We start from the raw sequence: 25,947 nt of genomic DNA on the forward strand, positions 1-25,947 counted from the left end.
ATCAGCAGCACCTGGAAGAAGTTTGGGGTGGGTTTGCCTTTTTTTAGTCTCAAGAGTTTTGCAGCCCGGCTCGGTTTTTGGGGGCGGGTGTGTGTGGGGGGGATGCTTTTCTCAATTCCTGGAGAAGCTAACTTTCTCCCCTTCTTCTTTTTAAAGGAGCGTCCCTTTTTTGCTGCCGCCCTCCCGAGAACTTTCGCTGCCGCTTCTTCTGCTTCTGCTTCTTATAGCTGCACCTGAGGAATTGTTCGGCTCCGTTTCCCCCTTGTCAATGCCAGCCGCCCGGTTCAGTTCGTTTCGGGAGAGCCAGGACGGCGTAGAGGATTAGGCAGCCGAGCTGGGGGGAAAAAAAGTCTTTCCCTGCCAAGAAGGAACAAAAGCGGAGTTCTGGTGTGTTTGTGTGAGATTGCTCTTCACCTCTTCCCCTCCGACCCTTCTTCTCTCCCATTGGCATCCTTGCCTCCCCGGGACCCTCCAACTTTAGCGAGGTGTGTGTGCGCGCACAGGCAGGGAGACCTCCCCCCCAGTCCTTCCTGGGGTCGCTTCCCAACAGGGGCCGCTTCTGGATCTCAGAACGCTTCCATTTAAAGGGCCCGTTGGCTTTTCCTCTCGAAGACCAGCGTTTGTGCTTCACACACACGCCGAGAGAGAGAGAGAGAGAGAGACAGACAGACACACACACACACACACACACACAGAGAGAGAGACAGACAGACAGACACACACACACACACACAGAGAGAGAGAGAGAGAGAGAGAGAGAGAGAGAGAGAGAGAGAGAGACACAGAAAGACACACACACACACACACCGAGAGAGAGAGAGAGAGAGAGACAGACAGACAGACACACACAGAGAGAGAGACAGACACAGAGAGGGAGACACACACACAGAAAGACACACACACACACACACACACACAGAGAGAGAAAGACACAAAAATCGGGCGGTTTACCTTCTTTCAAAAAAAAAAAAAAAAAAGGGAAGGGGAAAGGTGGACTCGAGGGATCCCCAAGGGCTCCGCGTTAGAAAATCGGACTTAAAAGTGTCCCTCAGGCAAGCCCAAGTTGCCCCGACTTTCTTGTCGTCTTAACTGCAGACACAACAGAAACCGGCAGGGGAGGGGAGAGGGAGGGGGGGAAGCGCGAGTCTGCCAGGCTCTTTAGCTTCCTTTCCCCTCCCCTTCTTTTAAAGCAGACAAAGTAGACAGGGCCGGCCGCACTCCCAATCTTGCTCGCTCTCCCCTCCCCCAGGTGTTTGGATATGGATGGGGTGGGAAAGGGAGGAGAGCGCAGCGCTTAAGCTGAGAGAGAGAGAGAGAGAGAGGCGGAGGGGGGGGGCGCTATAGGAGTGCAGCGCAAAGCGAGCTCGCCGTCCAAAGCCTTTTAACTTCCCTCGCTCTCCTCCTTCCTCCCTGTTCTTCCTCTCTCTTTCTCTCTCTCTTTCGTTCTCTCTTCCTGCCTTCCCTTTTATTCTCCGGGGGTGGAAAAGCCACTATGCCTCAGCTCTCGGGAGGCGGCGGCGGCGGCGATCCGGAGCTTTGCGCCACCGACGAGATGATCCCCTTCAAAGACGAAGGTGACCCCCAGAAGGAAACGATCTTCGCCGAGATCAGCCACCCGGAGGAAGAAGGCGACTTGGCCGACATCAAGTCTTCGCTGGTCAACGAGTCGGAAACCATCCCCAGCAGCAACGGGCATGAGGTAGGCGGCAGAAGAAGAAGAAGCAGAAGAAGAAGAAGGGGGCTTCTTCTTCGTCTGAACTTCGAAGGGTGTCTTGGGGTGTGAAGGACGAGCCGGGGCTGCTCCTTGACTGATGGAGCTGCAGAAAAGTTTCTGGAAGGAGCGGTGGTCGCGGGGTGGGAGGGTAGGACGGTAGCAAGCGGGAGTCCCGGAGGAGCAGAGTCCTGCCCGGAGGAGACAGTCCGCTTGCTCTCTCTGGGTGGGCTTCCCTTTGGGTGGGAGCGCCTTTCTTTCATCTATTGGCCTCGGGTCTCTTCTGGGATTCGTGTAGGGAATAGGGAAAAATTATTTTTATTTTTATTTTTTTATTTTCATTTCATTTCATTTTAAAGGGCTTTCCTTGAAAGTTCCAGTCCCCTCGTTTCTCTCTCTCGCTCTCTCTGTCTGTCTCTGTCTCTCTCTCTTCTTTTTTTCTTCACGGCCAGCTAAGGAAAGGGGGTGTGTGAGCCCAGAATGGAAAACGGGAAGCTGCAGAGCCGCCAAGTGGGTTACAGTTTTTGACCACGGCGCTTTGAAAACCGATCTGCCTCTGTTCCCCATGAATGAATTAGCAGCGCTTGGCGTAGTGGTGGGAGGAGAGAGCGGAGTTTGAAAGCTGTTTGCACTCCCCCCCTCCCCTCCCCAACCCCTTTGGAAGGAGAGCCCGGGCTCGCTCAGAAGCTGAAATAGAACGGTTGATTTGTTTACCCAGAGTTTAATCTTATTGCTACTTTATCCCCAAATTTAGAAGGGGGGGGAGAGACAAGGACACGACTGCTAGAATGCCACTATAGTAGCCCCCCCCTCCCTTCGGCTCATTGGCTTTCTTTTTCTTTTTTGCCAAATTGGTTCCTTTTGCTTAGTTCCTTGCATGCAGACAGCTGTTAAGGATGACTTGTAAATCCCCTTCTGTTTTGAGATTAAAACTTTTGAGTTTGATGCTGAGTGTTCTCGATCAAGATTATATTTGGGGCCTGGCCTTATCCCTGATGTAAAGTAGTCTTGGGACTGAGGACATAGAGGCAATTATGTGTGGCTAAGTATTAACTATTTAACTCTAGATGGAGAAACTGAACATGATTAGGACAGTAATACGGATTCTGCCCTCCCCCCACCCATCACATCCTAAGCACTTTTCACGAATAGATCTTGTCAGGCAAAGGGTCACAGAATTCTCCTCCCAAAAACCACCGTTAGGGGTTTCCATTTGGATTTAAGAGTTGATTATAAATTGAGATTGCAATTGTAGGAAAACAGAGGCTCTGCATATTTGCATATAGGAAGTATCGACTGCTTGCATTGATTCATGCATTAATAAAAACCCCCAAGGTCCATCTGAATTTGTTTACATGGAAAAAAAGACGCCTGAAAGGTTTGGAGAAATGTTATTCCTGTAGCCTCGGTAGCTCAGAGATAGTAATAGTGCTCGTAAGTCAGAAGAGCCTCTTTCTTCCTGTTGCTTCTGGCAGGAGTTGATGTAGAAATATTTTAGGAATGTAGCAATGGGCCCTGCCCTACCAATAATTAGGAAAAGGGTCTCAAACACATTCGTTCCAAGTAAATTCCACCCACAATGTTATTTATGGGTAGGTAATACTGTATGTATATATGTATGTGTGTGTGTGTGTGTCACACTGAAGTGGGACTGGCCCTACCATCCTGCAGAATGAAACAGATGCTTTTGGCAGCTAACTTTGAGTTTTATCAAAGAGTAGCACTAAATTGCTGGTTATTTGTTTACAAATGTTGGCTTATTCTAGGAAAAGACACTTGTATTTCTCCAATACCAGAATAATCTTTTGGGGTTTTTTGTTGTTGTGCATAACAGTTACCTGTTCTCTTTTCTCATGCAACAAAATACCAAGGCTTTTACAATGAAAATGCCCTATTTTCCCTATTTTTTATGTTTACATGGCCAGCATCATTCAACATAGTGATACTTCAGATTAGATGTATTGGTTTGTTTTGTAAATTAGTTTCCATGGCATACTGAAGGCATGTTCATATGACTCATAGGATCATACAATAGCATTAATCTAGAGCAGCCATGAATATTTTTGGATTGAAATCAGCAAGGTTACAGAATTAATCATAAACTCTTTAAAGGATTTACATAAAGTATTGGGTAACTAACTTATCTTAAAACAAACTAGAGAGAGGTTGTTGGGTTTTGTTTTGTTTTTGTTTAAACCCACAGTTTTTAATAATGCAATTTTCAATAAAACAAGCATCTAATGCAAAATAAGGACTATGGAAGCCATTCTGATATAGCTGAAAAGAGAATATTGGGACATCCTTCCCTTTCGCTTATTTGTCCTGGAAAATGTTTAAGAAACACTTTTACTGAACTTGGACACTGACAGTTTCCTACTATGTACCACAAAATATGGTAGCCATCATATATGATTATTATTATTTTTTTGGTTAGGTGTCTAGGCAAGGCCAGTCTCAGGAAGTTTATGAAAAAGGCAGAGAACATCCTGAAGAAGGTAAGAGATGTTGTGTTTATAGCAGCTTTATCCAACCTGGCAGTCTCCCATTATATTGGAAATATACTTCTTGTTCCCAGTCAGTATATATTATGGCTAGATATATACGATATAGTTTCTGGATTTCACTGTTGAGATAGTGGATTTGTTATGCTTCTGAGTGAAACTGAATAGGTGGGCCACCTAACCAAACCCATTCTTTTTGAATGTGGTTTGTTGGTCATGAATGTGATTTTGGTATCTAGCATTGTGTTTCTATGCCATGGGAATGTTTCCTCAATCAAGCCAGTGTCCATTTTTTTTTAAAAAAAAATAGTTTTTAAAAGATAAATTGCTTATCTGCCAGGAAAGCATATGTATGCTCTTTTTACAAGACAAGACTATTGCACTATTTATTTATGTACTCAGATGTTTGCTTATTTATTTACTTAAGTACAGAAGTGGTTAACAAACCTATTTTAAAATTATTTTTCAAAACTGTGATTAAGGAATCAGTTTAATTCACAGAATGCACTAGAGATCTACCCTGCTGTTAATTAAAGACAATTGTAGGAAGGTCTGCTGGATATTTGGTTAAATAAAGTCTTTCATTGAGCCCAGTTAGGCGAATTTTTTTTAACCACAAAATATTTCAGCTTCTTGTCAAATCCTGAACACAGACAAGCCTTCTGTTATCCAGGAACGGTGATGAAACACTTGTCAATAAATATGGACAACCTAAATCCAACTTGCACTGCTTGCAAACTAGCCATTATTATTTAAATTAGATATTAAGCAGATTAAAAATGGAGACTCCTCTGATGAACAGGCTCACTACTATCAGCAGGATATTGTTGTATGCCAGCCTGAACTCTCTTTCTCCTTAATTGCTTCTAATTGGCCCAATCAGAATAAGCCAGATCATGCTGCATGTATAAAGACTACTAAAGTTTTAGAATGACACATTAAAAAAAAAAGTGCATATTAATCATTAGAGAAAGCACACGTAAGTCACATATATAAGCATTTTCTTTTCTCTGTACCTTGTAGGGGTAAACAGATTTATTTGACGTTTTAATATCATAGAGATCTGGCAGGCTGCAATTTTGAAGGTTGGAAATATTTGCTAGAAGTCAAACTGTACAGCCTATCCCACAGCATGCGTATGTATGGAAAGCTAAACTCTTACATACATATATTCTTTCAAGAGGTTTTAAAACTTAACTGAGAAAAGACCAAATGAGCAAAGATGAATCTTAAAAAAAAAAAAAAGGGCAAAAGCTGCTTGATGAAGATCACGTTATATAAAAGTTTCTTTTGTATTAGAAATGTAAAGAACAGACTAAAATAACCCTTGCTTTTTACAGGCAAACACACAGATGGTGTTCTATACAGTAAAGGACCTTCTTATTCTGGTTATTCTGGGTATATCATGATGCCAAATATGAATAATGATCCATATATGTCTAATGGATCTCTTTCTCCACCAATCCCTAGAACAGTAAGTGTTCTTTATACATATTTGTCTGACTGTGTGTTTCTCTCTCTGTGTATCTGTGTCTCTGTGTTTTTATGCAATGAATGAAGAAAAGCTATCTTTGGAAAGACAAGCTTTGTTTATCGAGGAGCAAACATGTAGTTTTGATAACGTTTCAGAAGACTCCTTCCTGCTATGTGGCAATTCTTCCCTCAGAATCATTTCTAATTGCATTCAGACATTTTAATAATATTCAGAAACCTGTAATAGAGCATAAGGGGTAAATTCTACAGAATGTCTGGGTGGTATAACTTCAATAGCAGATGTAACCATTGACATATGCTTGTGATGTTCATTATAAAATACATCTTTGTAGATGTTGGCAGTTGCCAAAGCAATTGTTAAGTTTCTTTTAAGTTTTTTTAGGATTAAGCTCCATTGGTTCAATTAAGCTTCACATGTTACTTTTGAGAAACATGTGTAGGGCTGCTCCATTAGTGGCTAGCCAAGTCTAAAGAGACTGAAGTCCCCAGCATATCTTACTAGATAAAGCCAATAAATCTGAGGTTTGAGTTGGTAAGACAACCTTATCTATTTTTGCTGGGCAAAATTTTTCCTTTTATATTAATTTTAAAATGAGAATAAGTATCCAGTATTGACAATACTTTAAACAAAAAGCTAGGGTTGCTGTCAATACATTTGATATCCACAATAACATATTTTAAAACCAAAAGTTACTTCAAGAGCTAATTTTTCAGGGTCCCAAAGTAATTTTTTTCTCTTGTTGGGCATTTTTAATTCATGTAAGTGTAATAGTTTGGGGCTTGCTTAAATAATTTATTTAATTCATGGTGGAAAATCCACAGGAGGTTATGGATTTCTGAGTTTTTTGTATTCTCTAAGATTATTATAAAGATTATTATAACCGGAATGTTATAAAGGCAGAAGGTGAAGTGAATTGTAATGTATTAAAGCTTATGTTAAAATGTGTTTGATTTAGATGGCACACAATTCTTTTGTGATTTCAACTGTATTTGAGCCCTGTTTGGATGAGACATAGAATTTAACACACATCTATAAAATGCACATATCATCCTAAGATATTATGCAGGCATATAAAAAAAGGTCCTCAGGATATATACCATATAATCAGAGTTTCAAAATTACTTGTACATCTGGAACAATGTGCATTTAATGGCAAACTTGATTTAGCACTGTGCGATGTTTGAAAAAGTGACCTCATCTATTTCAGTAGGAATCTTGTTTTAAGTTGGTGAGATTTACTGCTGAGTAAACATGAATATATTGCATTGTGTATCTAGAGATGGTGGATGCAATGTTATCTGCAGTACTTTTGAGAAGAAAAGAGAAATCAGTGACACAATGATGTGCATACTTCCAAATATGCAGTTTATTGTTATATATTAACATGCTATGATTTGTCTGGAAACAAGTCAAAAGCCCAAAAATTCAATCAGCTAAAATTTTATAGTTAAATGTTACCTTCTATAATGTTTTCATTGGCTTTCTTGAGAGACTACTAATTGGTTTGGCTTGATGAATAGGTTAGATCTGTATTGGAGAGTGCCAGTAACTTATAATGATTTTGTATTTCTGCCTAAACTGAAAATGTGATGGTTGAAGAGAAAAGAATTATTTTTCATGCTAAATATCATATCGGTATTGGACATTCATGACTTTTTTATGCACTTAGTGATTTGCCTGATAATTAAGAAAATAGAAAGTATGGTACAATAGACTCCTAGAACTTATATTAAACATATTTGTAGTAAAGGAACTTTAATAAGGAGGTAATAATATTGTTCATTTTCTAAACAATATTCATATCTTCTCCTATATCACTGTAATTACCTTGATCAGCTACTTGTTGTGCCTCTTTGAACAAAAAGACATGCTCTTAACACAATATATATTCAAATATTTGGAGACTTTGCGACTAGGGATAGTTGAAAACTAGTCATTATTTTGTATTTTCCTGTTTGTTTTATTGTAGGTTGTGTTATTCAGTGATAGGATGAACAATTCTTTCTGGTTTCATTCAACTTGTGTGTTTGGAAAAAAAAACCTATAGAGTTACACAGAATCCCATAATATTGGAAGTGGTTTGAATTGAGGGTTAGGTTTAGAGTCAGAAGTAATTAGAATTGGGGAGAGAATTGAGAGGGAAACAATTGGGGACATTTGCGGTAGTCTTTAGAAGCATTCTCCCCTAAACTCCCTTAGACTTCTCAAGATTTGTACTTTCTTGTCATATATACAAGTGTGGGGAACCCACACTTTTCTGCCACAGCTTTTTCATCTTCCCAAAAACGATCACCGACTGCCTTTGAACTCTGTCTCTTTTTAGACAGATTCAAACCTGGAGTTACTGTGTGTGGGTTGGATGGCTATATAAATCCATTTAATAAATAAATAAAGACTGGTCTGATAGGTTACGTGGAAATGGTCTTTGGTTGAATTGAAATAGCCTTATGTGTAGGTTTGTTTTATGTTACACATGTGGAATTCCTCATTAGCATAACAAAAGATCCACATATTGACTATATATGTTGCCCAAGGTGTCAGTTCAAATAGTGATGATTCAAATTCTGAACCATCAAGGGCAGTGGCTTTTTTCCACAGTTTACACTCAGTAGACTGATTTATTCATGTTCAAGGAATGTAATAAATTCCATTACAAGCTTCATATACTTTCCCCATATCTTATAAAAGTTCTGTTACCATTTTTTCCAACATGTTTATTATGAAACCCTTGGTGATTATTTCTCTTCTTGGAATGCTAATCTAATTTTACAACCCTGAATATTTTGAGTATATCGTCTGAAAATACTGTTGAACAGAAATATACCTACAAAAATTCTCTAAAATATGTTTTAATGTAGCTTATATAAACACTTGAATGCATATTGCATAACTTGCCCAGCCAAAGGATATTGCTAATAGGGCGTTTATATTTGGATATGGTATAGCAGTGTGGTAGCACAGTAATATGTATGTCTGTTGGTACAGTTTTCAGAGTATATGCTGATACTATGATGATTTCAAAATTGCACTTTGTGTTAGATAAATTGTATATAGTATCTGTATGTATGGTACACTACATTTTGAGAAAAGTTGTAGATTTATGTAGGGATGAGTAAGGCTGTTCATCTATTAGGAGTTTTCTTTCTACATCTTGATTCCTCTGATTTTACTCATATTGTTAGGCTATACAGCATAGCTCCTTGCATGAACAAAATATATTATGTGATAACTGCTCTTCATATCGTGTTTACAAAATCTCTTCTTGGCACTATATAACAACTAAGCATGTAGAAATTTGAGCAGGTTGAATTATGTAACATATTTAAAATTCTGTGATTTTTTATACAACACTTACTCTGTAATATAGTGAATTTCCTAAAATAATAACATAAATTGTACTATGAACAATGAAAATGCTTTCTATTTTGGATGGCAAAACCTTACTTATTTTCTTTTAAAAGCTCTCCTGTTATATTTTGCATAGCTTGCTTGCTTTCTGAAATTCATCACATTATCATGGAATGTCTGAAGTTACAGTCTTCAGATTGACTAAGAAGCTGCTATAAACTATGGAAGGAAGCAGCAGAAGCAGGTGGAGCCCCCAAAGGCAGAAGCTTCCCCTTCTCAAAGCAAGCCATCGTGTAGCACAAATGTTAAGAGTGAGATGTTTAATTCTTGTGAATATAGCTTTGGGTGCCCTTTTGGCAGTTCCTGACATAGAGTGGGAACTAATGGAAAGGGAGAGAGAAGGAAGCGAGCTATGTATATGTGCATTATTCACCAATCTGTATACATCTCTTTCCCAAGCAATTAAGATTAGAGGTTGAGTTAAATTTTTGAGTGGCAACATTAAATAATTCTGTGCTATGTAGTCCTGGATTCTCAGTAAGATGTTTTCAGTTGTAATTATTAGATCGCTACTTTAAAAAAATCTTTTGCTCAATGGAAGAGTCATATGCTTTCTAGAATAGTAAATGAACAAAGCACCAAGTTTTTAAAACTGCTATAAATCTAATTTGCAGCATCGAAGTTGAATGTTACCTTCATTTTAAGAAGTATCCCAATCTTAGTGATATCCAAAATGTATGTGAATAGAAACTACCCAAATGTATAACATAAATGTTACCAAAAGCCTGATTATATAGTGAAAGGAATTTAATTTTAATTTCAAACCACAATGCTTTTATTTTATTTTGAAAGTCTTTTATATAATTCTTAAAAGAGTTGCAAGGAAGGAAGGCATATTGTGGCAAATAGTGAACCACAAGCAATAATTTAAACCAGACTATGCACAGATAATTAAGACTATAATCTTGTGTACTATTTATTACAGTGTCTATACTGTTGCAGTCTTAAAAAAACAAACTGTTCTTGGAGAAAAAAAAATCTTATTGGCAGAGTACATTTATTACATATTCCTAATTCTGTAGCATCTTCCTCTTGATAATTTTCAAAGGTTTGCAATAGTAAAAGTTGGAAATTTGCAGAACCATAGAAAATGCATTTCTTAAAGGCCAAACTCTTTCAATTTGATTATGTGGAAATGAAAGACTTTGCATTTTCTCCTTGCAATCTTCCTAATGTTTATGTTTCATGGAAAGATTCATTGAAAGGATACATTCCTTTTGACCTCTTGCCCAACTGAGATTGTCCTTTACTAAAATTTTGAGCACAGGTAGATTTTTAAAATATGCCTGTAGGCACATCTACACTGTCAGTTCTGACATACACCTTAAAAGGATTAAGACATGACAAAATTGCAATGCTAGTGATTCATTCAAATGATGTTGAATGCATACTTGTGTTTCTCTGCATAATAATGGTTTTAAACAAAGATTTGACTATATAAACATTTTAAATAAATAAAATTTAAAAAATAAATATCTTAATATTCTTTCTTCTCCATCTTACATAGCTAATGATAGTGGCATTGTTGTCAAAGTCTGAATGTAATTATTTAATGGGGGAGAACATACAGTACATACAATAATGTTATATTAATATTTTAAAGGATATGATTGTTTATTGAGAGTAAGACCATCATTTATCCAGTGCATACATAAATACCCAGCATTTTATTTCTTTTTTAGTATTGTGTATAGTATTTAGTATTTTAGTACAGTATTGTGCCAAGTGCAAAGTAAGGAATGTTAAGTAAAGATTAAAGTTTAGGAAAAGGAAGCAATGAATCTATTTTATACCAATATAATTCACCATATAGTACTTGCTCTGTTTTTGCAAACCCTTCTTCTAATTTTAGCCGTTCATCACTTCATATGCTATCTTCTCACTTCTCTCTTTTTAAAGATCTCATCCATCCATTATTTTCCTGGTCTTTCCATTTTTGTTGATTCAATAACTTATTCTTTGATGTTTTACTGTTCCGTTTTCATAAATTCTCTGTGTATAACCAAATCTCTTCAAGGTACTTCTTTAACACTGACCATTCAGTTTTCTATTCATTCACTTGTTTTTCATTGCACATTTCTTAAATAATCTGTTTCACTGCATGCTGTTTCTCCTGACATACCCAAATCTCTGTTCCATATTAGAAAGTATCCATAAATACATTTTTATACGCTACTATTTTCACTTTCTATATGCACTCATTTATCATAATAGACCATATATTACATATTATCTCATTGCCAAAATTTTAATTTTAAGATTTCTCCATCCATTTCCTTATCTGAAATATGTTTTCTATCAAAGTAACATATTTATTTAGTTACTCTACCTCTTCTCACTCCCTATATAACTTGCAAATGTTCATTTTTTTTCTGTTGCCCATCTTTGTCTTCAATAGATTGTCAGATCCTCATTCTTTGTTGTCTAATATCTGACAACCGTTCCAGTCTTCAGCCAGCTACAGAACATTGCCTTCCCAAAAAAGTAGATTAACATTCATGTCCATTGACCATCTCTAATGTCATCACAAGCATTCCTTATACATTTATCCAAACATTCATTAAATGTCTTTGTTGAAGTAAGAGGACATTGCATATTTTTTGTTGTTCCTTATTCTATGCATGCGCTTGCATGGATAACATTTAGCAACCAATCTTCACCTCCACATAGATGTAAAACATTCCAAGATTTAAGTCGATTCATTTATTTTTACAATTCCTCAATGAACCTGCTCACATTCTGACAAAAAACTCCATAGGCAAACTTATTCCCCTTTCATTTTTTCATTCACTCATAGCAAACATTTTCATTGTTAAAATAAATTTAATTTATGACCACAATTGACCCCAAAATTTCTGTTGCTAAGTGAGACATTTGTTAAGTGAATTTTGTACCATTTTATTACCTTTCTTGCCAGATTTACCATATTTTTTGGACTATAAGACACACCAGAGTATACGTTTTTGTGGAGGAAAATAAGAAAGAAGCTGATTGGGGGTGGATTGGCCTCCCGGACTACCCCAGAGGTGAACTTTAGGAACAGGTTCATTGGTTGTGAGCTCTGCGCCTTGCTTTTTTTTCAGCCTCTCAAACAGAGGTTTCAGAGGTTTTTTTCAACCTCTGAAACAAAGGGCGGGGCTACATTTAGTGTATAAGACGCACCCAAATTTTTACCCTCTTTTAGGGGGGAAAAAGGTGTGTCTTATACTCCAAAAAATACGGTAACTGAATCACTGTAGTTGTTAAGTTGGTAGCACGGTTGTTAAGTAAATCTGGTTCCCCCATTGACTTTGCTTGTCAGAAGGTCACAAAATATTGTCATATGATCCCGGGACACTGTAAGTGTCATAAAAATGATCCTGTTGCCAAGCATCTGAATTTTGCTCTTGTGAACACTGGGATGCCACAACATTTATGAAAAACTTTCATAAGTCACTTTGTTCAGTGCCGTTGTAACTTTGAACAGTCACTAAATGAACTGTTGTAAGTCAAGGACTACTGTACAGGTGAAATGAATTGCTAGTTGCTGACCCCATTGCACAGCAAACGTAAGAGGTATTGATGGTGGTGCTGAATTTTTACTGCCTCTTTCTCTTTGAAAAGGAGATGTTATGGCAATTGTTATTCTAAAATAGTGTACTAAAAGTTTATATATAGTGTTCATATCTTTTTCCTTTTATTATTGTGGGAGACCATTCAGTTAGACAAATGTAATAATAGAAAGCTATAGAAACTGCTCTGCAAAAAGATGTATGTATATATTTATGATAGCGACCCAGCCTCTAATAACAGTTGCATTTGTTCCTATCTTCAATGATTGGATAAGTTTGACGAACTGGGGAGAAAGAGGGAAGGAAGGAGGCCAGGAAGAAGAAGTGGATGGGAAGAATGATGAGAAAATGGAGGATTAAACACCAGGTTGTTTCCACTGGAAATCCTGGCCTAAATCCTACTTTACAAAACAGTAGTGTCAGAGGGCCTTGAAGAAGCAAAATAAAAGGAGAATTTATGTTAACCTTAAAAACAACAATTGAAACAACAGCTACAGTAATATGTTGTATCGGTGTCAGATGCAAACAACCAGGTCCCCACCTGTAGAATTAAAGCTAATTACTTTATTGTATTCTGCCTATAGTACAGGAATCTCCCTGGACTGCTTGCCTTCTCTTGGAAATAGATAGATAAGGTTCCAAGCAGCTTGAGGGGCGGGGGTCAGTTCTGGATCTTTGCAGCTGTACAACAATTCAAGCTAACTCCCTGCTTGGTCCCTCCTTTCTGTCTGGCTAGGTGTTTCCCGACATCTGGCAAACAAGCATTATGTTGATCTGTAGCTGTTTAAAAAATACTGGTCTATTTGGATCTACATGTAGTTAGCAATAAAAAATTAATTTCTACTACATGCAGTTGGTTATATATTATTCAAGTTAATAAATTTCCTCTTCAAATAATTTGTGGGCTATGACAAGATCTGTGGTCTGAATTAAGATATATTCTGCTGAATTGAATTATAGTTTATTTTATTTATAAACCATGTTGGCTGGATTACCACATGTTCAGACATAAACTATGGTTGGCACAATACACCCGTTAACGCCACCCGCTAATGAAAATCAGATAGTACCTTAGCATGGGATTAAAAACCCATGATGCAAATAAATTTTCATAATCTATTCTGTGGAGTAAAAATTAGAAATTTACCTTCTTGAGAAACATTGAGAAATTTACCTTCTTGAGAAACAACCTTGCAAGTGTTAAGGTTGTAATCTGGCACCTTCAGAAAGCTGCATAAGGTCTTTTATTTTATTACAAGTCACCTTAAAATACACCTTTGTTTTAAACGATAAGACTACTAGCTCAAAATACAAGCCCAGAAACTATTCTCGTACAACTGCTAGTATCAGTTTTAAAACATTTCCTGAAGGCAAACCTGCATAACTTTGCTAGGAAATGCAAATGCAGGAATGCAAGAGGTGGCTGCATTTACACTGAACCTCCCTTTCTTATGCTTCATCACCCAAAATGCCAGTTTCAGCTTTGTCAACAGATCTTGACAACAGTAGAAGCTTCTTTGTATAAATAGGTAGAGATCTTTCCATCCCACTTTAAACTTTTAATATCAGGGAGAGACATAATAAACTTTTTCTAGCCTAAATAAAATAAATGGCATATCTATTTTAGTTGAAATAGTTTTAGTACTGAAGATTTGATTTTATGAAATTTCTCTAGCAAAGGTGGTGTCAATAATGATGATTCTAATTACCACAATTAATATTCCCAGTCTTTCAGAATCTTGAAATTTTGGGTTTGCTTTGGTAGTTTGTTGGGAGGTCTGTTTAGATTACTGGAGATGACCAGTGGAGCAAATGCTGAGAGCAAATGACAACAATTCACTTTCTTTATGAAAGGACCTCTGTTTCAAAACATACCGTGGCTGTATGGCAACATTCCCTCTCCACAGCCATTGCATATTTCATGCACTCTTATTCCAAGTTCTAACTTTTAAACTTCCAAAAATGTGCTGTTATACATTGGCTGGGTTCACAGATTGTACAACAACATGATAGGTTTTGTTTGGTCTTGGCCAAATGTATTTATTTGCATCCCAGCTTTATTATTTTTACAAATAACTCAAGGTGGTGAATATATCCAACACACCTTCCTCCTCCTATTTTCACCACCATAACAACAACTCTGTGGGGTGAGTTGGGCTGAGAGAAAGTGACTGGCCAAAAGTCACCCAACTGGCTTTTTGGGACTTAAACTCACAATCACCCACTTTTTAGTGGGTGACTTCACCACTAGACCAGGAGTGTCAAACTCAAGGCTCACGGGCCAGATCCGGCCCACAGGGTGCTTAGAACTGACACTGGAAACAGCGAAGAACTGGCCCATGGTATCTCTGCCAGCAAAAATGGACCTGGGGAGGGCCACATGCGCCCCCCCTGAGCTCTGTTCTTGCTGGGAGAGGGCTGCAGGAGACTGTCGTGGCCAAAAACGGATGTCGAGCTGGCCACGCCCATCCTGGCCATGTCCCCCCAGCCCTCCAAGGTCAAACTCAAGCCTGATGCGGCCCTCAGGGAAATCGAGCTTGACACCTCTGCACTAGACCAAACTGGCTCTCTACTTGCTACATTGTCCATTTTTAATTTATTGATTGATTGATCACATTTATAGTCACTCATATCACCAAAGATTAGTCTGGGCAAAACACAATCATGTGTAGTTTCTAAACCAAAGTTTATGATTATAACATAGTATTATGCAATCAACTAACTACTATATATTAGGAGATTAGAGAAACTATTTTTTGCCTGTCTTGATGTAGATCTTCAGGCATAATATTTTAGAGATTGCCAGATGGTTTCACCCATTCTTTCTCTTACCTTGCATCATATTAATATCTTTAATACACGTGTACACATTAATATGCCTTAATATTCAGAATGTCTAAGCCTAGTCAGGAAAATATACTACTTTACTAACACATTAGATAGATTCAAGTAGGCTAGTTTACTGAATGCAAAAGTTAATTTAGAAGCAAGATAATTCATATATACACCTGTTTGGACTACTGTATTTAAAAGTAGTCAATGATTGGGTTACTTAGGTTACTCTGAGGAAGGTAAAGATTCATCAATGAAAAAATAATTAGATGATCTTTGTTCTCATAACTACCAAAAGTACAAAGCAAGCCAATTTTTATTAGCTAGCTGAAATCAATTGAATCTCTACATCAATTTTTTTTACAATTTATTTTTGGAACACACTGTTACTGAATGAGCCTAATGAAATTTGTGTAACAAATAATCAGTACATATTCTAAAAAAATATTAACCCAAGCTTATTTCAGTGAAAGAATGTCATCTTTTAAAGGCCATTTCATATTATTTTGAGGTATCTGGAAATATGCCTGTATAAGCAGCTGCGGACAGTGGAATAATTCTGTAGCAGCTTTTCAGTCTGCTTAGGAGATATTTGAGTCTTGTTCCAGCACTAAGTGATGAAAAAATATTATGCTATCACAGGTGCACATTTTAATAATGATATCTTAACAAATAATGCAAATAGGAAAGATTTAAGATGTATCAAATAAAAATTAAACATATATTTGGATGTACAGTACAGCAAGTACTGTACAAAAATGTTTTCAGAAAAGTACTTCATGAAGTTATTTCCACTATTTTGCTAAACATTTCAATATTACTTTCCACTGTAATAGATAAGTCTGCCAATTTTATTTCTACCCAAAGGATTCAAAGCCTACATTAGTTTAGACCAGTGATTCCCAACCATATTGTGGCCATGCCACACATAAGCATCTCTAAAATCCTGATGCCCACCCCCCTGTGACATATAATTCTTACTATTCAAAAAGTGAACTCCTACTCATGCAGAGGAACCCTAAAAGGCCATTAACTTGGTTTAAACAAGGTTCCAAATTGCCCCCATTAAAAATCAAATTGCCCCCTGTGGGTGTAGGCCCCACATTGGGAACCACTGATTTAGACCATGAGTGTCAAACTCCTGACATCACATGACAGCAATGTGACGTATCACAATGTTTTTCCCTTTGCAGAGTTGGGGGTGGGCGTGGCCTGTGCACGACGCATCCGGCCCACGGGCCACCAGTTTGACACCCCTGGTTTAGATAGAGAGGATACACCTTGGGAGAGCTTGTGTCAACCCCATTGCCACATCAACAAATGTGGCAATATAATGACACTTTCCAGATGTATAGGGCGATGTTTTATTCTTTTCAGTTTGTGCTATATTGAGCACATTTTCCAGAGTAGTTGGAATGCCAGAGTAGTTTTTGTTTATAGTTTTGCCTTCCCAGTCTTAAATTGTAATTCTCTGAGGATAATATGAAGACTTTGATAGATATATCGCGTATACTAAAGTACTACACAGTATAGAGAAAATGAACACATCCAGAATGACAGAGTTCGTAGAGTGAGATATTCACAATGTAGAACAATACTCATATCAAGCTTTCTGGTAAAATAGCATAGGCAACAGGATGCTGAACTACATTGCTCAACCCCTTGACATTGGCCATACTTTGTCAGCAATACCTGGAGTACGATAGGTTGCTAATCTATATGGCTGCTGCAAACATTAGGCAATGGACTTAACTAGCTTTCAGGTTGAGCTCCTTCGAAATGTACTCTAAATGACTATTCTAATCAAAGTCCAGAAATTATTCTCTGTCTCTTTAAATGTAGAAGTTTGTCAAGCTCATTGTTATTTCTTTACCACGTACAAAATTTTTAAAAGGAAGAACCACTAACTTTATTCCAGGGTATAAAAGCAAAGAAACTGATTCTTACTAGCCAGAGGCTATCCAGATTTCTGTAGACTTGATACATGAATTTCAAGAGAAATTAGATATCTGCTCTTAACCTCTGCACAACTCTGCATAGAATATAAGTCTGTGCGGTGTAATACTATTGAATTCCAAAATGTATTTTTATTAAAAAGAATTATCTTTAAAAATTGTGTGACATGCATTCTTACAATTTTTTTTGCTGTTAAGTTAAAACAGACATTGCCGAAAGTTTTGGCAAGAACTGGCAATAACCAAAATGAAACTGGCTTTTTTCCCTCCTGTTGTTTGCTGGAGCATACTAATCATCACTTTGTACTTTGTTTCTGAGTTTTCAGAGTTTTGAGTTTTGCTTTGAAAAAAAATAGGGAGATGAGTTTTTACTATCCTACCTGTAGATGCCCTTAATTTGGAGGTTACACAGGATATTCTTGTATCCCAGAAGTCTTTTCTTTCTATTATATCCTTCATTCAAGTTATATTATTTATTTATTTATTTCTGAGATGAATAACATTTCTTGAGGTTGTTCTGCACAGAAACTTATGGGAACTGCTGAACTTTGATGAAATTCTTATTTATGAAATGTTCGTTGCCTTTACTGACTGTCGTCTTTATTGACTATGGACACATAGTTAATCCAGCCCCGACCCACCCAAGTCTCTCTATTTTCTGAGAGCTATCCAGAAATCATTCTGTGTTATAGAATGGCTTTTAATTTTTATGTCCTGTTTGACTTTTTGAAAGCTTATGATGTGACCTTTATAATGATTTTATATCGTGCAAATCTCTCACTGCATTGTTCTAGTAAAGGTGGGATATTCTTTATTGAATAAATGTTTTTGTAGAATTTTTTTTTTTAAAAAAAAAAGATGTCATGTTATACCATACATCAGGTTGTCAAATTGGTGGCCCATGGTCCGGATGTATCACATGCAGGCCATGCCCACCCCAGCTCCACAAAGGGAAAATGTCATGTGACAGCAATGTGACGCCATGAGTTTGACACCCGTGCCATACATTATATATTCTCCCCATCTGAAAGTTGCAGCTGTAGATCAGTGGTGGGATTCAAAAATGTTTTCTACTGGTTCTGTGAGCGTGGCGTGGCTTGGTGGGCGTGGCTTGGGCATGGCAGGGGAAGGATACTGTAAAATCTCCATTCCCACCCCACTCCAGGGGAAGGATACTGCAAAATCCCCATTCCCTCCCAATCAGCTGGGACTCGGGAAGCCGAGAATAGATGGTGTCAGGGCCAGTCAGAGGTGGCATTTACTGGTTCTCCGAACTACTCAAAATTTCCGCTACCGGTTCTCCAGAACTGGCCAGAACCTGCTGCATACCACTTCTGCTGTAGATCAGATAAAGCAATGCTTAGGGCATTAGTATTGCTTTTCATAAAATAAAAATGATATTAAAATACAAGAGAAGCAGCAACTTCATTTGTAAATAAAACAAAAAAAGCAATAGATTTCAAATTCCAGAGAATTACAGGTAGGAATCAAAATAAGAGAAATATTAGCAATAAAGGTAGTTGGTGAACTATGCCATTTCTTTCTTTGAAATCATTTTAAGAAGTGAAAAAGGGAAGTACAGCAATTCAAGTGCTAATACAATATTATTGTTATAAAGCAATCAGATGGAATAACTACAAAAGTATTGCTCTGGTCTTATACCTCTATTAATTTTACTAAGAATATAACTTCAGTTGTGAATTTCCTAATTTCCCTGTTACTATATGCTTGCTATCCCAACACATTGGAGAATAGCAAATTAGGAAAGCTAATTTAGAGTTGGTTTGTTAGCTGTGTTGTTATCTCTCTCTCTCTCCCCCTCCTTCCCCCCTCTCCCTCTCTCCTCTCCCCCTCCCTCTCTCTCCCTGCTCAATATTGTTTTTCAGCTAGAAAAAGCAAACAACATTCTGTTTCATATTTTAACTAGCTAACAGTGGGAAGTTTTAAAAACTTTTCTGGTTGAAGCAACAGAAAGGAGTAAATGAGGAGGAGTAAGAGTGATGGGGTTGATGTGCTTGCCAGGAATGTTCACGATGCAAAGATTTGCTGTACTGTTGAAGATAATAGCTTTTTAAACATCTTCAATCTGTTTCCTCCACCCTTACAATCTTGTGTAGAATGGAAGTGAATGGAAATGATAGAATTCTGTATCTCTTCCAGAAATATGATAAAGGTTTTGAGTGTTCAGTGAATGTATCTTATTGTAAATATAGGACTAGAAAATGTTGATATAGGCTATCTCTCATGTTACTTGATATTTGTAGGCTAGCGATAACTAAATGTTCCCTGTACAAAGCAAAACAAAATAGAATCACGTTATTTACCTGATTGGAACCAAATTAATTCCATTACTGATTTTTCTAAAAAAACAACAACAACCAATTTTATGAAATTTATGGACTAAAAACTATACTACAGACACCAAGAACATGTGAAAACTGTATATGATCAAAGGAAAAAATAAAGAAGTGTTCAATGTTGTATTGATATGTACAAAATAGAATTTCATAATCGCAGATGCTGTCCATTTTGTTGAATCCTAATAAAGACAGTATTGTAAGTCAGGTGCAGATGACACAATCTAAACAAAGCATTTACTGATTTGTTCATATGAGTTATGTTTATCTGACACTTAAAACACTTTTAATGTGCCTATCTTGATACATATATATTGAGATGTTTCCTTAAATTACAGGAATGCAAAATGATTTTATACTTATATGGTGATACAGGAATGTATTTTTTTGTACACAGTTTAATTTAAAGATGTGGAAATTATTGTCAGCTTTTTCTATCTGGAATAAGACAATCATATTCTTTTGTACTGAGATTTAAAATTAAATTAGATAATTTCAAATCAGTGAAGGTCAATGATTTATGATAGCTTTATTCACCTATGTATTAGAATGAATATTATTTTAATTTCTGAGCGAATGTATTGATATTACAAGAATATTAAAATTAGTTTGTTACTAGGCATATGTAATATGGAAGGTATCTAGGTTAGCTAGGGTACTTGACGTATAGTTGGAATTCATGAATTACTTGAAGCATTAATTTTCAAGGCTGCAGTTTTGTATTTAGTCTTTCTTTCATTAAGCATCCACATTCATGTCCCTAATAATCAGTTCATTTTGTGTGGTCCAAAGATACAAAAAATCCCCTTCTGCTCCTTTCGTAGGAAAAAACATGTTTTCCATTTTCAGAGATTTTATATAATTTCATGTGTGCTCACACACTTTTTTTCTATATTAGTTTAGATTAAAAACAAATGCTTCTCCCCCACCCAAACTTTGCATGTAGCAATTGCAGAGTTGTGAAAAATAAGTCCTATTTCAGCTTTTTGTTTCTTTAAAACAGCTATCAGTGATGTCAGAGTCAATACTAAAAGCATTAAGAATGCTGGCAAAATGTAATGCAGCTGCAATCCAACATGATGCTGGAAATGGGGTTGAGAACATAAAGGCTTTCCATATTCCCAGGGCGCACAACTGCTTGCGGCCTTGGCTTTGATCTCTTCAAAGGCTGCTCCCTCCTCCTCGGTGGAGAGACTTGGCTGCCACTCGCTTGCATTGAAAAAAGGCAGAGGTCTCTATTCAGGCAGAAATCAATCACTGTGCAGGAACAATTATGTGTAATTCAACCATCATGAAAACAGGATGAGATTATGGGTTTGTTACCTGAGTGACTGTGTAGAGATGGGGAACTCTGAACACAGGAGTCCTGCTGACATGCCACATCTTGATGACAATTATAGACATATGAATGATGTAGCGGGCGGGGGAGGTGTGATGACAAATGCTGGTCACGCTGTCCAGCAGAGCAGAAAATGAGGTTACAATTGGGAGATAATGTTTGCATATGTAACCATATTTCATCAAGCTGGGAAACTTCAGGGAAGAGGAACGCTGGGCTACAGTTTAAAAAAAAAGAAAGTATGTCTGTAACGTTGTGTACTTGATATAATTCATTTCCCCGTTTGTTTAGAAACTCTTGTCAAGGGATTATATTGACAAATATCCCAGCAATGTTTGTAGATATGAAGATGGGACGGTGGGAGGGGGCAGGAGGAGAGAATGGCAACAGGAATCATGGGTAATTCCAAAGATATCTAAAATAGGCTGCTTTAGAGCATGCCTAGCTTTGTGCTTGCTAGTGATGGTTGATGAATTGCTGGGCTTTTGAATTACAAGTATAAATGCCTCCCACTGGTTTTCCATCCAAGTTGGGCTTCATGGTAGCATTTGTGTAGAATTGAACTTCTTTTTTTTAATGTGTAGAAATTGTAAAGCTCCTTTCAAAATATTTCAGCCACAAGCTTTCTATTTCATCAGCAAACAATCTTTTTTAAAAGGAGAGAGAGGAAAGATTGCTACATTAGGAGCGAATAGAATAGAATAGAATAGAATAGAATAGAATAGAATAGAATAGAATAGAATAGAATAGAATAGAATTCTTTGGCCAATTCTTTGACACACAAAGAATTTGTTTTTGGTGCATATGCTGTCAGTGTACATAAAAAGACACGATATATTCATCAAGAATCATAAGGTACAACACTTAATGATAGTCATAGGGTACAAACAAGCAATCAAATCATACTAGAAAACAATCAATATGATGTAGCAACATACTTATTTTTTTAAAAGTACCTTTATTGACAACAAAAGTAGTTTAAAATATTCAGTTTATTCGAGTGGTTCAGATGTTGGATTAGGAGCAGGGACACCTGCTCCCAATCCAACTCCTAACCCTGCCTTAGGAGCAGACTTTGGAGGAGTTGTGTTCTCCAAAGCTTACAAAAAAGGCAGTGACAAACCACGTTGCTTAGAATATTGTTTAGGCTTGTCTGTCTGAAGTCAATTGACTTGAAGGCAAAATAAATGAATAACATCTTTTAATTGAGAAACCATCCAGGACTGATGGATTTTAAAAGTGTCACTTTATTGTAAAATATATGATCATCCACCAGTGTCTCCCCCACCCCACCCAAAGCAAAATGAAATGTTAAGAGATTGCTTGTTGTGAGTGCCATCAATACTCAGTTTTGATACATGAATTCGATTTACCGTTTATGCTGCTCAGGCTTTAGACATCAGAAGCATCAGAGCTGCTTTGAGTTACAGATCTTCAAACAATAAGTCAAAACAAAAAATCAATCCCGCTGGTCCCTGGCTGTAGTCATCTAAAGATAAAAGAGAAAAATAAAGTTATGCTAAAGCAGATAGAGAAAAGGAATAGATATGTCAAGGAAACTCAGAGGACAAGTGTAGAGTTGAAATGGGCCTAGTCTGAGCCAACATCAATGCATTTTTATCTTATCAAAAAGTTTTAGGTTTGCCAACTCTCTTCAATCTAGATCCACTCTGCTCCAGGGCAGCCTGAAGCACTGGCTTCAATGAAACTGCTTTCTTCTACTTTCTTAAACTTAATCACAGAGGAATTAGAATATATTTCACTCGTGGTGTAAAACTTTACTGTATTGGTAAATTAAAGACTGAAATAACTCCTCCATGCTTCACTACATATGAATTCAGGTCTTTCTGTAACATTTAGTGAAAGGTGTAGACCAGTTAGGCAGAATCTACAAAAACCTGATTTTCTCATATTTTCATGAATGTGTTAAGGTAGTTTTCTTAGTAATAATATGGAAGTACTTGCCACTGTTTTTTTCCCCCAAGGTTCCCAATCTAGCCTACAGTTTGATAAGACACTGACAGTCCCCCATTTACACTCTCACCAGGGTCAGCCTGCTTAGCTTCCAAAACAACCATAGTCACAACCATAAAAGTAACAATTGTGAGGTAGAATCCTTTTCTAACCGTTAAAAATAACCTGAAATTTACAGCTTCCTTATTTGAGAGAAAATTGCATTCAGGTTTTTTGTAAATTAAGAGAAATTTTTTTTTAGGGAAACATCTTGATTAGTTTAGATCAGGGGTATCAAACTCGATTTCATTGAGGGCTGAGGGCTGCATCAGGATTGTGTTTGACCTCGGGGGACCAGGGTGGGTGTGGCCAGATTGATGTTACTCATGTTGGGGGGCACCTGTGGTGGCCCGAAAGCTCTGCCAGCAAAAACAGGCTCCCAAGCTCCATTTCCTGCAACCCTCTGCCAGCGAAAATGGAGCACGGGCGCTCCATTTTCATTGGCAGAGGCACCACAGGCTGGTACTTTGCTGTTTCCAAGGCGGCCCCATGAGCCTAGAGTTCGACACCCCTGGTTTAGACCAAGCCTGTAAAACTTGTAGAGGGGGGGGGGGGCAATGTAGACAAATTAAAAATTATTGCAGATTGCAGAGGAATACCCTGATTAGATGTTTGGTGGCCAGCAGAGTGGTGGCCTGAGCTGGTGGTGGTGAGGCCAGAAAGTGTTAGAGATTATTGACAGAACCTTTTGAGGGCAATATTGACTTTTTAAAGAGTGCCAACACAAGGTTGCTTAGTTGGGTCATATGTTGTGCAGGTCCACTTTAGATGTTTATTGTGAAGAAATCGTCTACAATGAGAAGATATGTGTAAGGGAGCCTTTCCTAACCCTGTCCAAACGCAATGGGGAAGCTACATGATTGATCTATGACTTTCTGGACTGGAATAGCAATGTTTCCATAATTCCAATTTCGGTTATTTTTTTTATTATTTTTTTTTAATTTGATTTATATGCCGCCCTTCTCCGGAGACTCAGGGAGGCTTACAATGCGTTAAGCAATAGCCTTCATACTTTTGTATATTTATACAAAGTCAGCTTATTGCCCCCACAAACTGGGTCCTCATTTCACCTATCTTAGAAAGGATGGAAGGCTGAGTCAACCTTGAGCCTTGGAGAGATTCGAACCAGCAGAAATTGCAGGCAGCTGTGTTAATGACAGGGTGCACTAAACCACTGTACTATCAAGGCTCTGTACTATCATTTGGATGCATTTGTGGATAAAATTGCATGACCTATATATACACGTTATGTAGGCAAGCATGGTAGACTGTCTGCCTATATCATAACTTTCAGGCACTGAATGTGGGTTGAACAATTCTAGTTATTCTCTGGGCTGACATGTCATTTCTTCATTTGCCAGTGGGAGAAACTTGCTCTGAGGCTTGAGATACTACAATTAAAATTAATATGAAATGAAATGAAATAATTCAAGCAGAAACACATTTAATCACACAAATGCCTGCTTAACCATATCCTTACACAAGCTTAGATTTTGTATAGCTTGAGGAATGGGATAAGCAGCTACTGAGAATTCCTCATAGCACATTTTTCATTTTTGGATTTCTAGAAGGATGGTTATACAGTGTGCCCATCTTGAGACTGCTTTTTATAGTTCTTTCCTCTGTTTTCTCAGAGCAATAGAAAGTATAGGCCAGCAAAGAGAAAACATATGTAAAGTTATTGACATATACCTGGTTACAACTTCTGTAGTTGTCTGGCAATCATGAAACTGGAAAATATACCCTGAAAGAAATTATGGCTTAAAACTATGTGCAATTCAGTTGACATGGACTTTTCCAGATGTTATAGCAGAGGTGTAGTACCAGGGCCGTAAGCAAATCTCCAAAACATTGTGCCAGGACATTAGAGACATTTAGGAGTTATAACTAAACAGTGTACATTTAGTGTTCTATAAACAAAAATGATTAAATACATGATTGGTAAATAGCCGTATATTTAACTTTAATTACATTTAAATCTTAATAAAATTATTCAAAATCACGTTTAATCCTACCCACTCTCCAATTCTTTTTTGGAATAAGTAACAGCTAAAATCAAAATACAGTGTAACAGTCAAGTATAATTAAAAGTCAGTTATAGTGTTTGGGCTAGAAAAGGTTACAAAATGGCTTTAAGTTTATGAGAAAAGTGATTATCTGAATTGATGTTTGCAGGAGGTGATAAAATAGCAAATGGGTACTTTATGAAATGTATTACAGCGGAACAGATTAAGTTTGCCTAGGTCAAAATGTACATGCTGAATTATAATATGTTAATAGTAATACAATAAGAATATACGTCAGATTTAATCTGGATTATTGAGTTATATTATGACAGCTGCATCTGGAAAATAAAACCTTTCTAGGTATCTTCATCAATGCCTGCTTTTAATTCAGATTGTCTCCTTCATATTGCCACGTAAATTTCATGTCATGCTTAATTGAAAAGATTATTTATTTTTGATCCTATTCTTTGTTGGTTAATTGAGTTTCTAGATTTGACTCATCATTTCTACAATGTTTTCTTGTACATCATGTTAATTGCAAGTTCCTGTTCTATCCTTTGATACTTATATCTGAAGTAACCGTTCTTTTGTATACGGTAGTAAACCAAATTTGGCTTGGGTTTGTAGAATACTATGGTAGTATTCTTAGAAGCTCCAGTGCAATGTCATATTATAAGGCTCAATTTGAAAAATGTCCTGTAAATTCTTAATTGGGGAGCCAAAAGATCTAAAAGGAGTTATGGTGTCTTTCAAGGTATCATAATATGACAGAGTTGAGT

General features: G+C 37.2%; 1 protein-coding gene across 3 annotated transcripts in view; it reads left to right on the forward strand.

Moving 5' to 3' along the window:
• Positions 1–1,477: 1,477 nt before the first annotated feature.
• Positions 1,478–25,947, forward strand: part of LEF1 (lymphoid enhancer binding factor 1) — a 109,477-nt gene continuing 85,007 nt past the window's right edge. For 2 of the 3 annotated variants that reach the window (XM_070949104.1, XM_070949105.1), the window contains exons 1-3: positions 1,493–1,699; positions 4,146–4,206; positions 5,553–5,686. In XM_070949104.1, the coding sequence (XP_070805205.1) occupies positions 1,493–1,699; positions 4,146–4,206; positions 5,553–5,686 (402 nt within the window). Of the gene's footprint in view, positions 1,700–4,145; positions 4,207–5,552; positions 5,687–25,947 lie in introns of all 3 variants that reach the window. The other variant, XM_070949106.1, reaches the window with a different exon arrangement.

This window comes from Pituophis catenifer, unplaced genomic scaffold, assembly GCF_029215685.1.
Source record: "Pituophis catenifer annectens isolate HBS135680 unplaced genomic scaffold, rPitCat1.0.hap2 SCAF_8, whole genome shotgun sequence".
Taxonomy (NCBI): Eukaryota; Metazoa; Chordata; class Lepidosauria; order Squamata; family Colubridae; genus Pituophis; species Pituophis catenifer.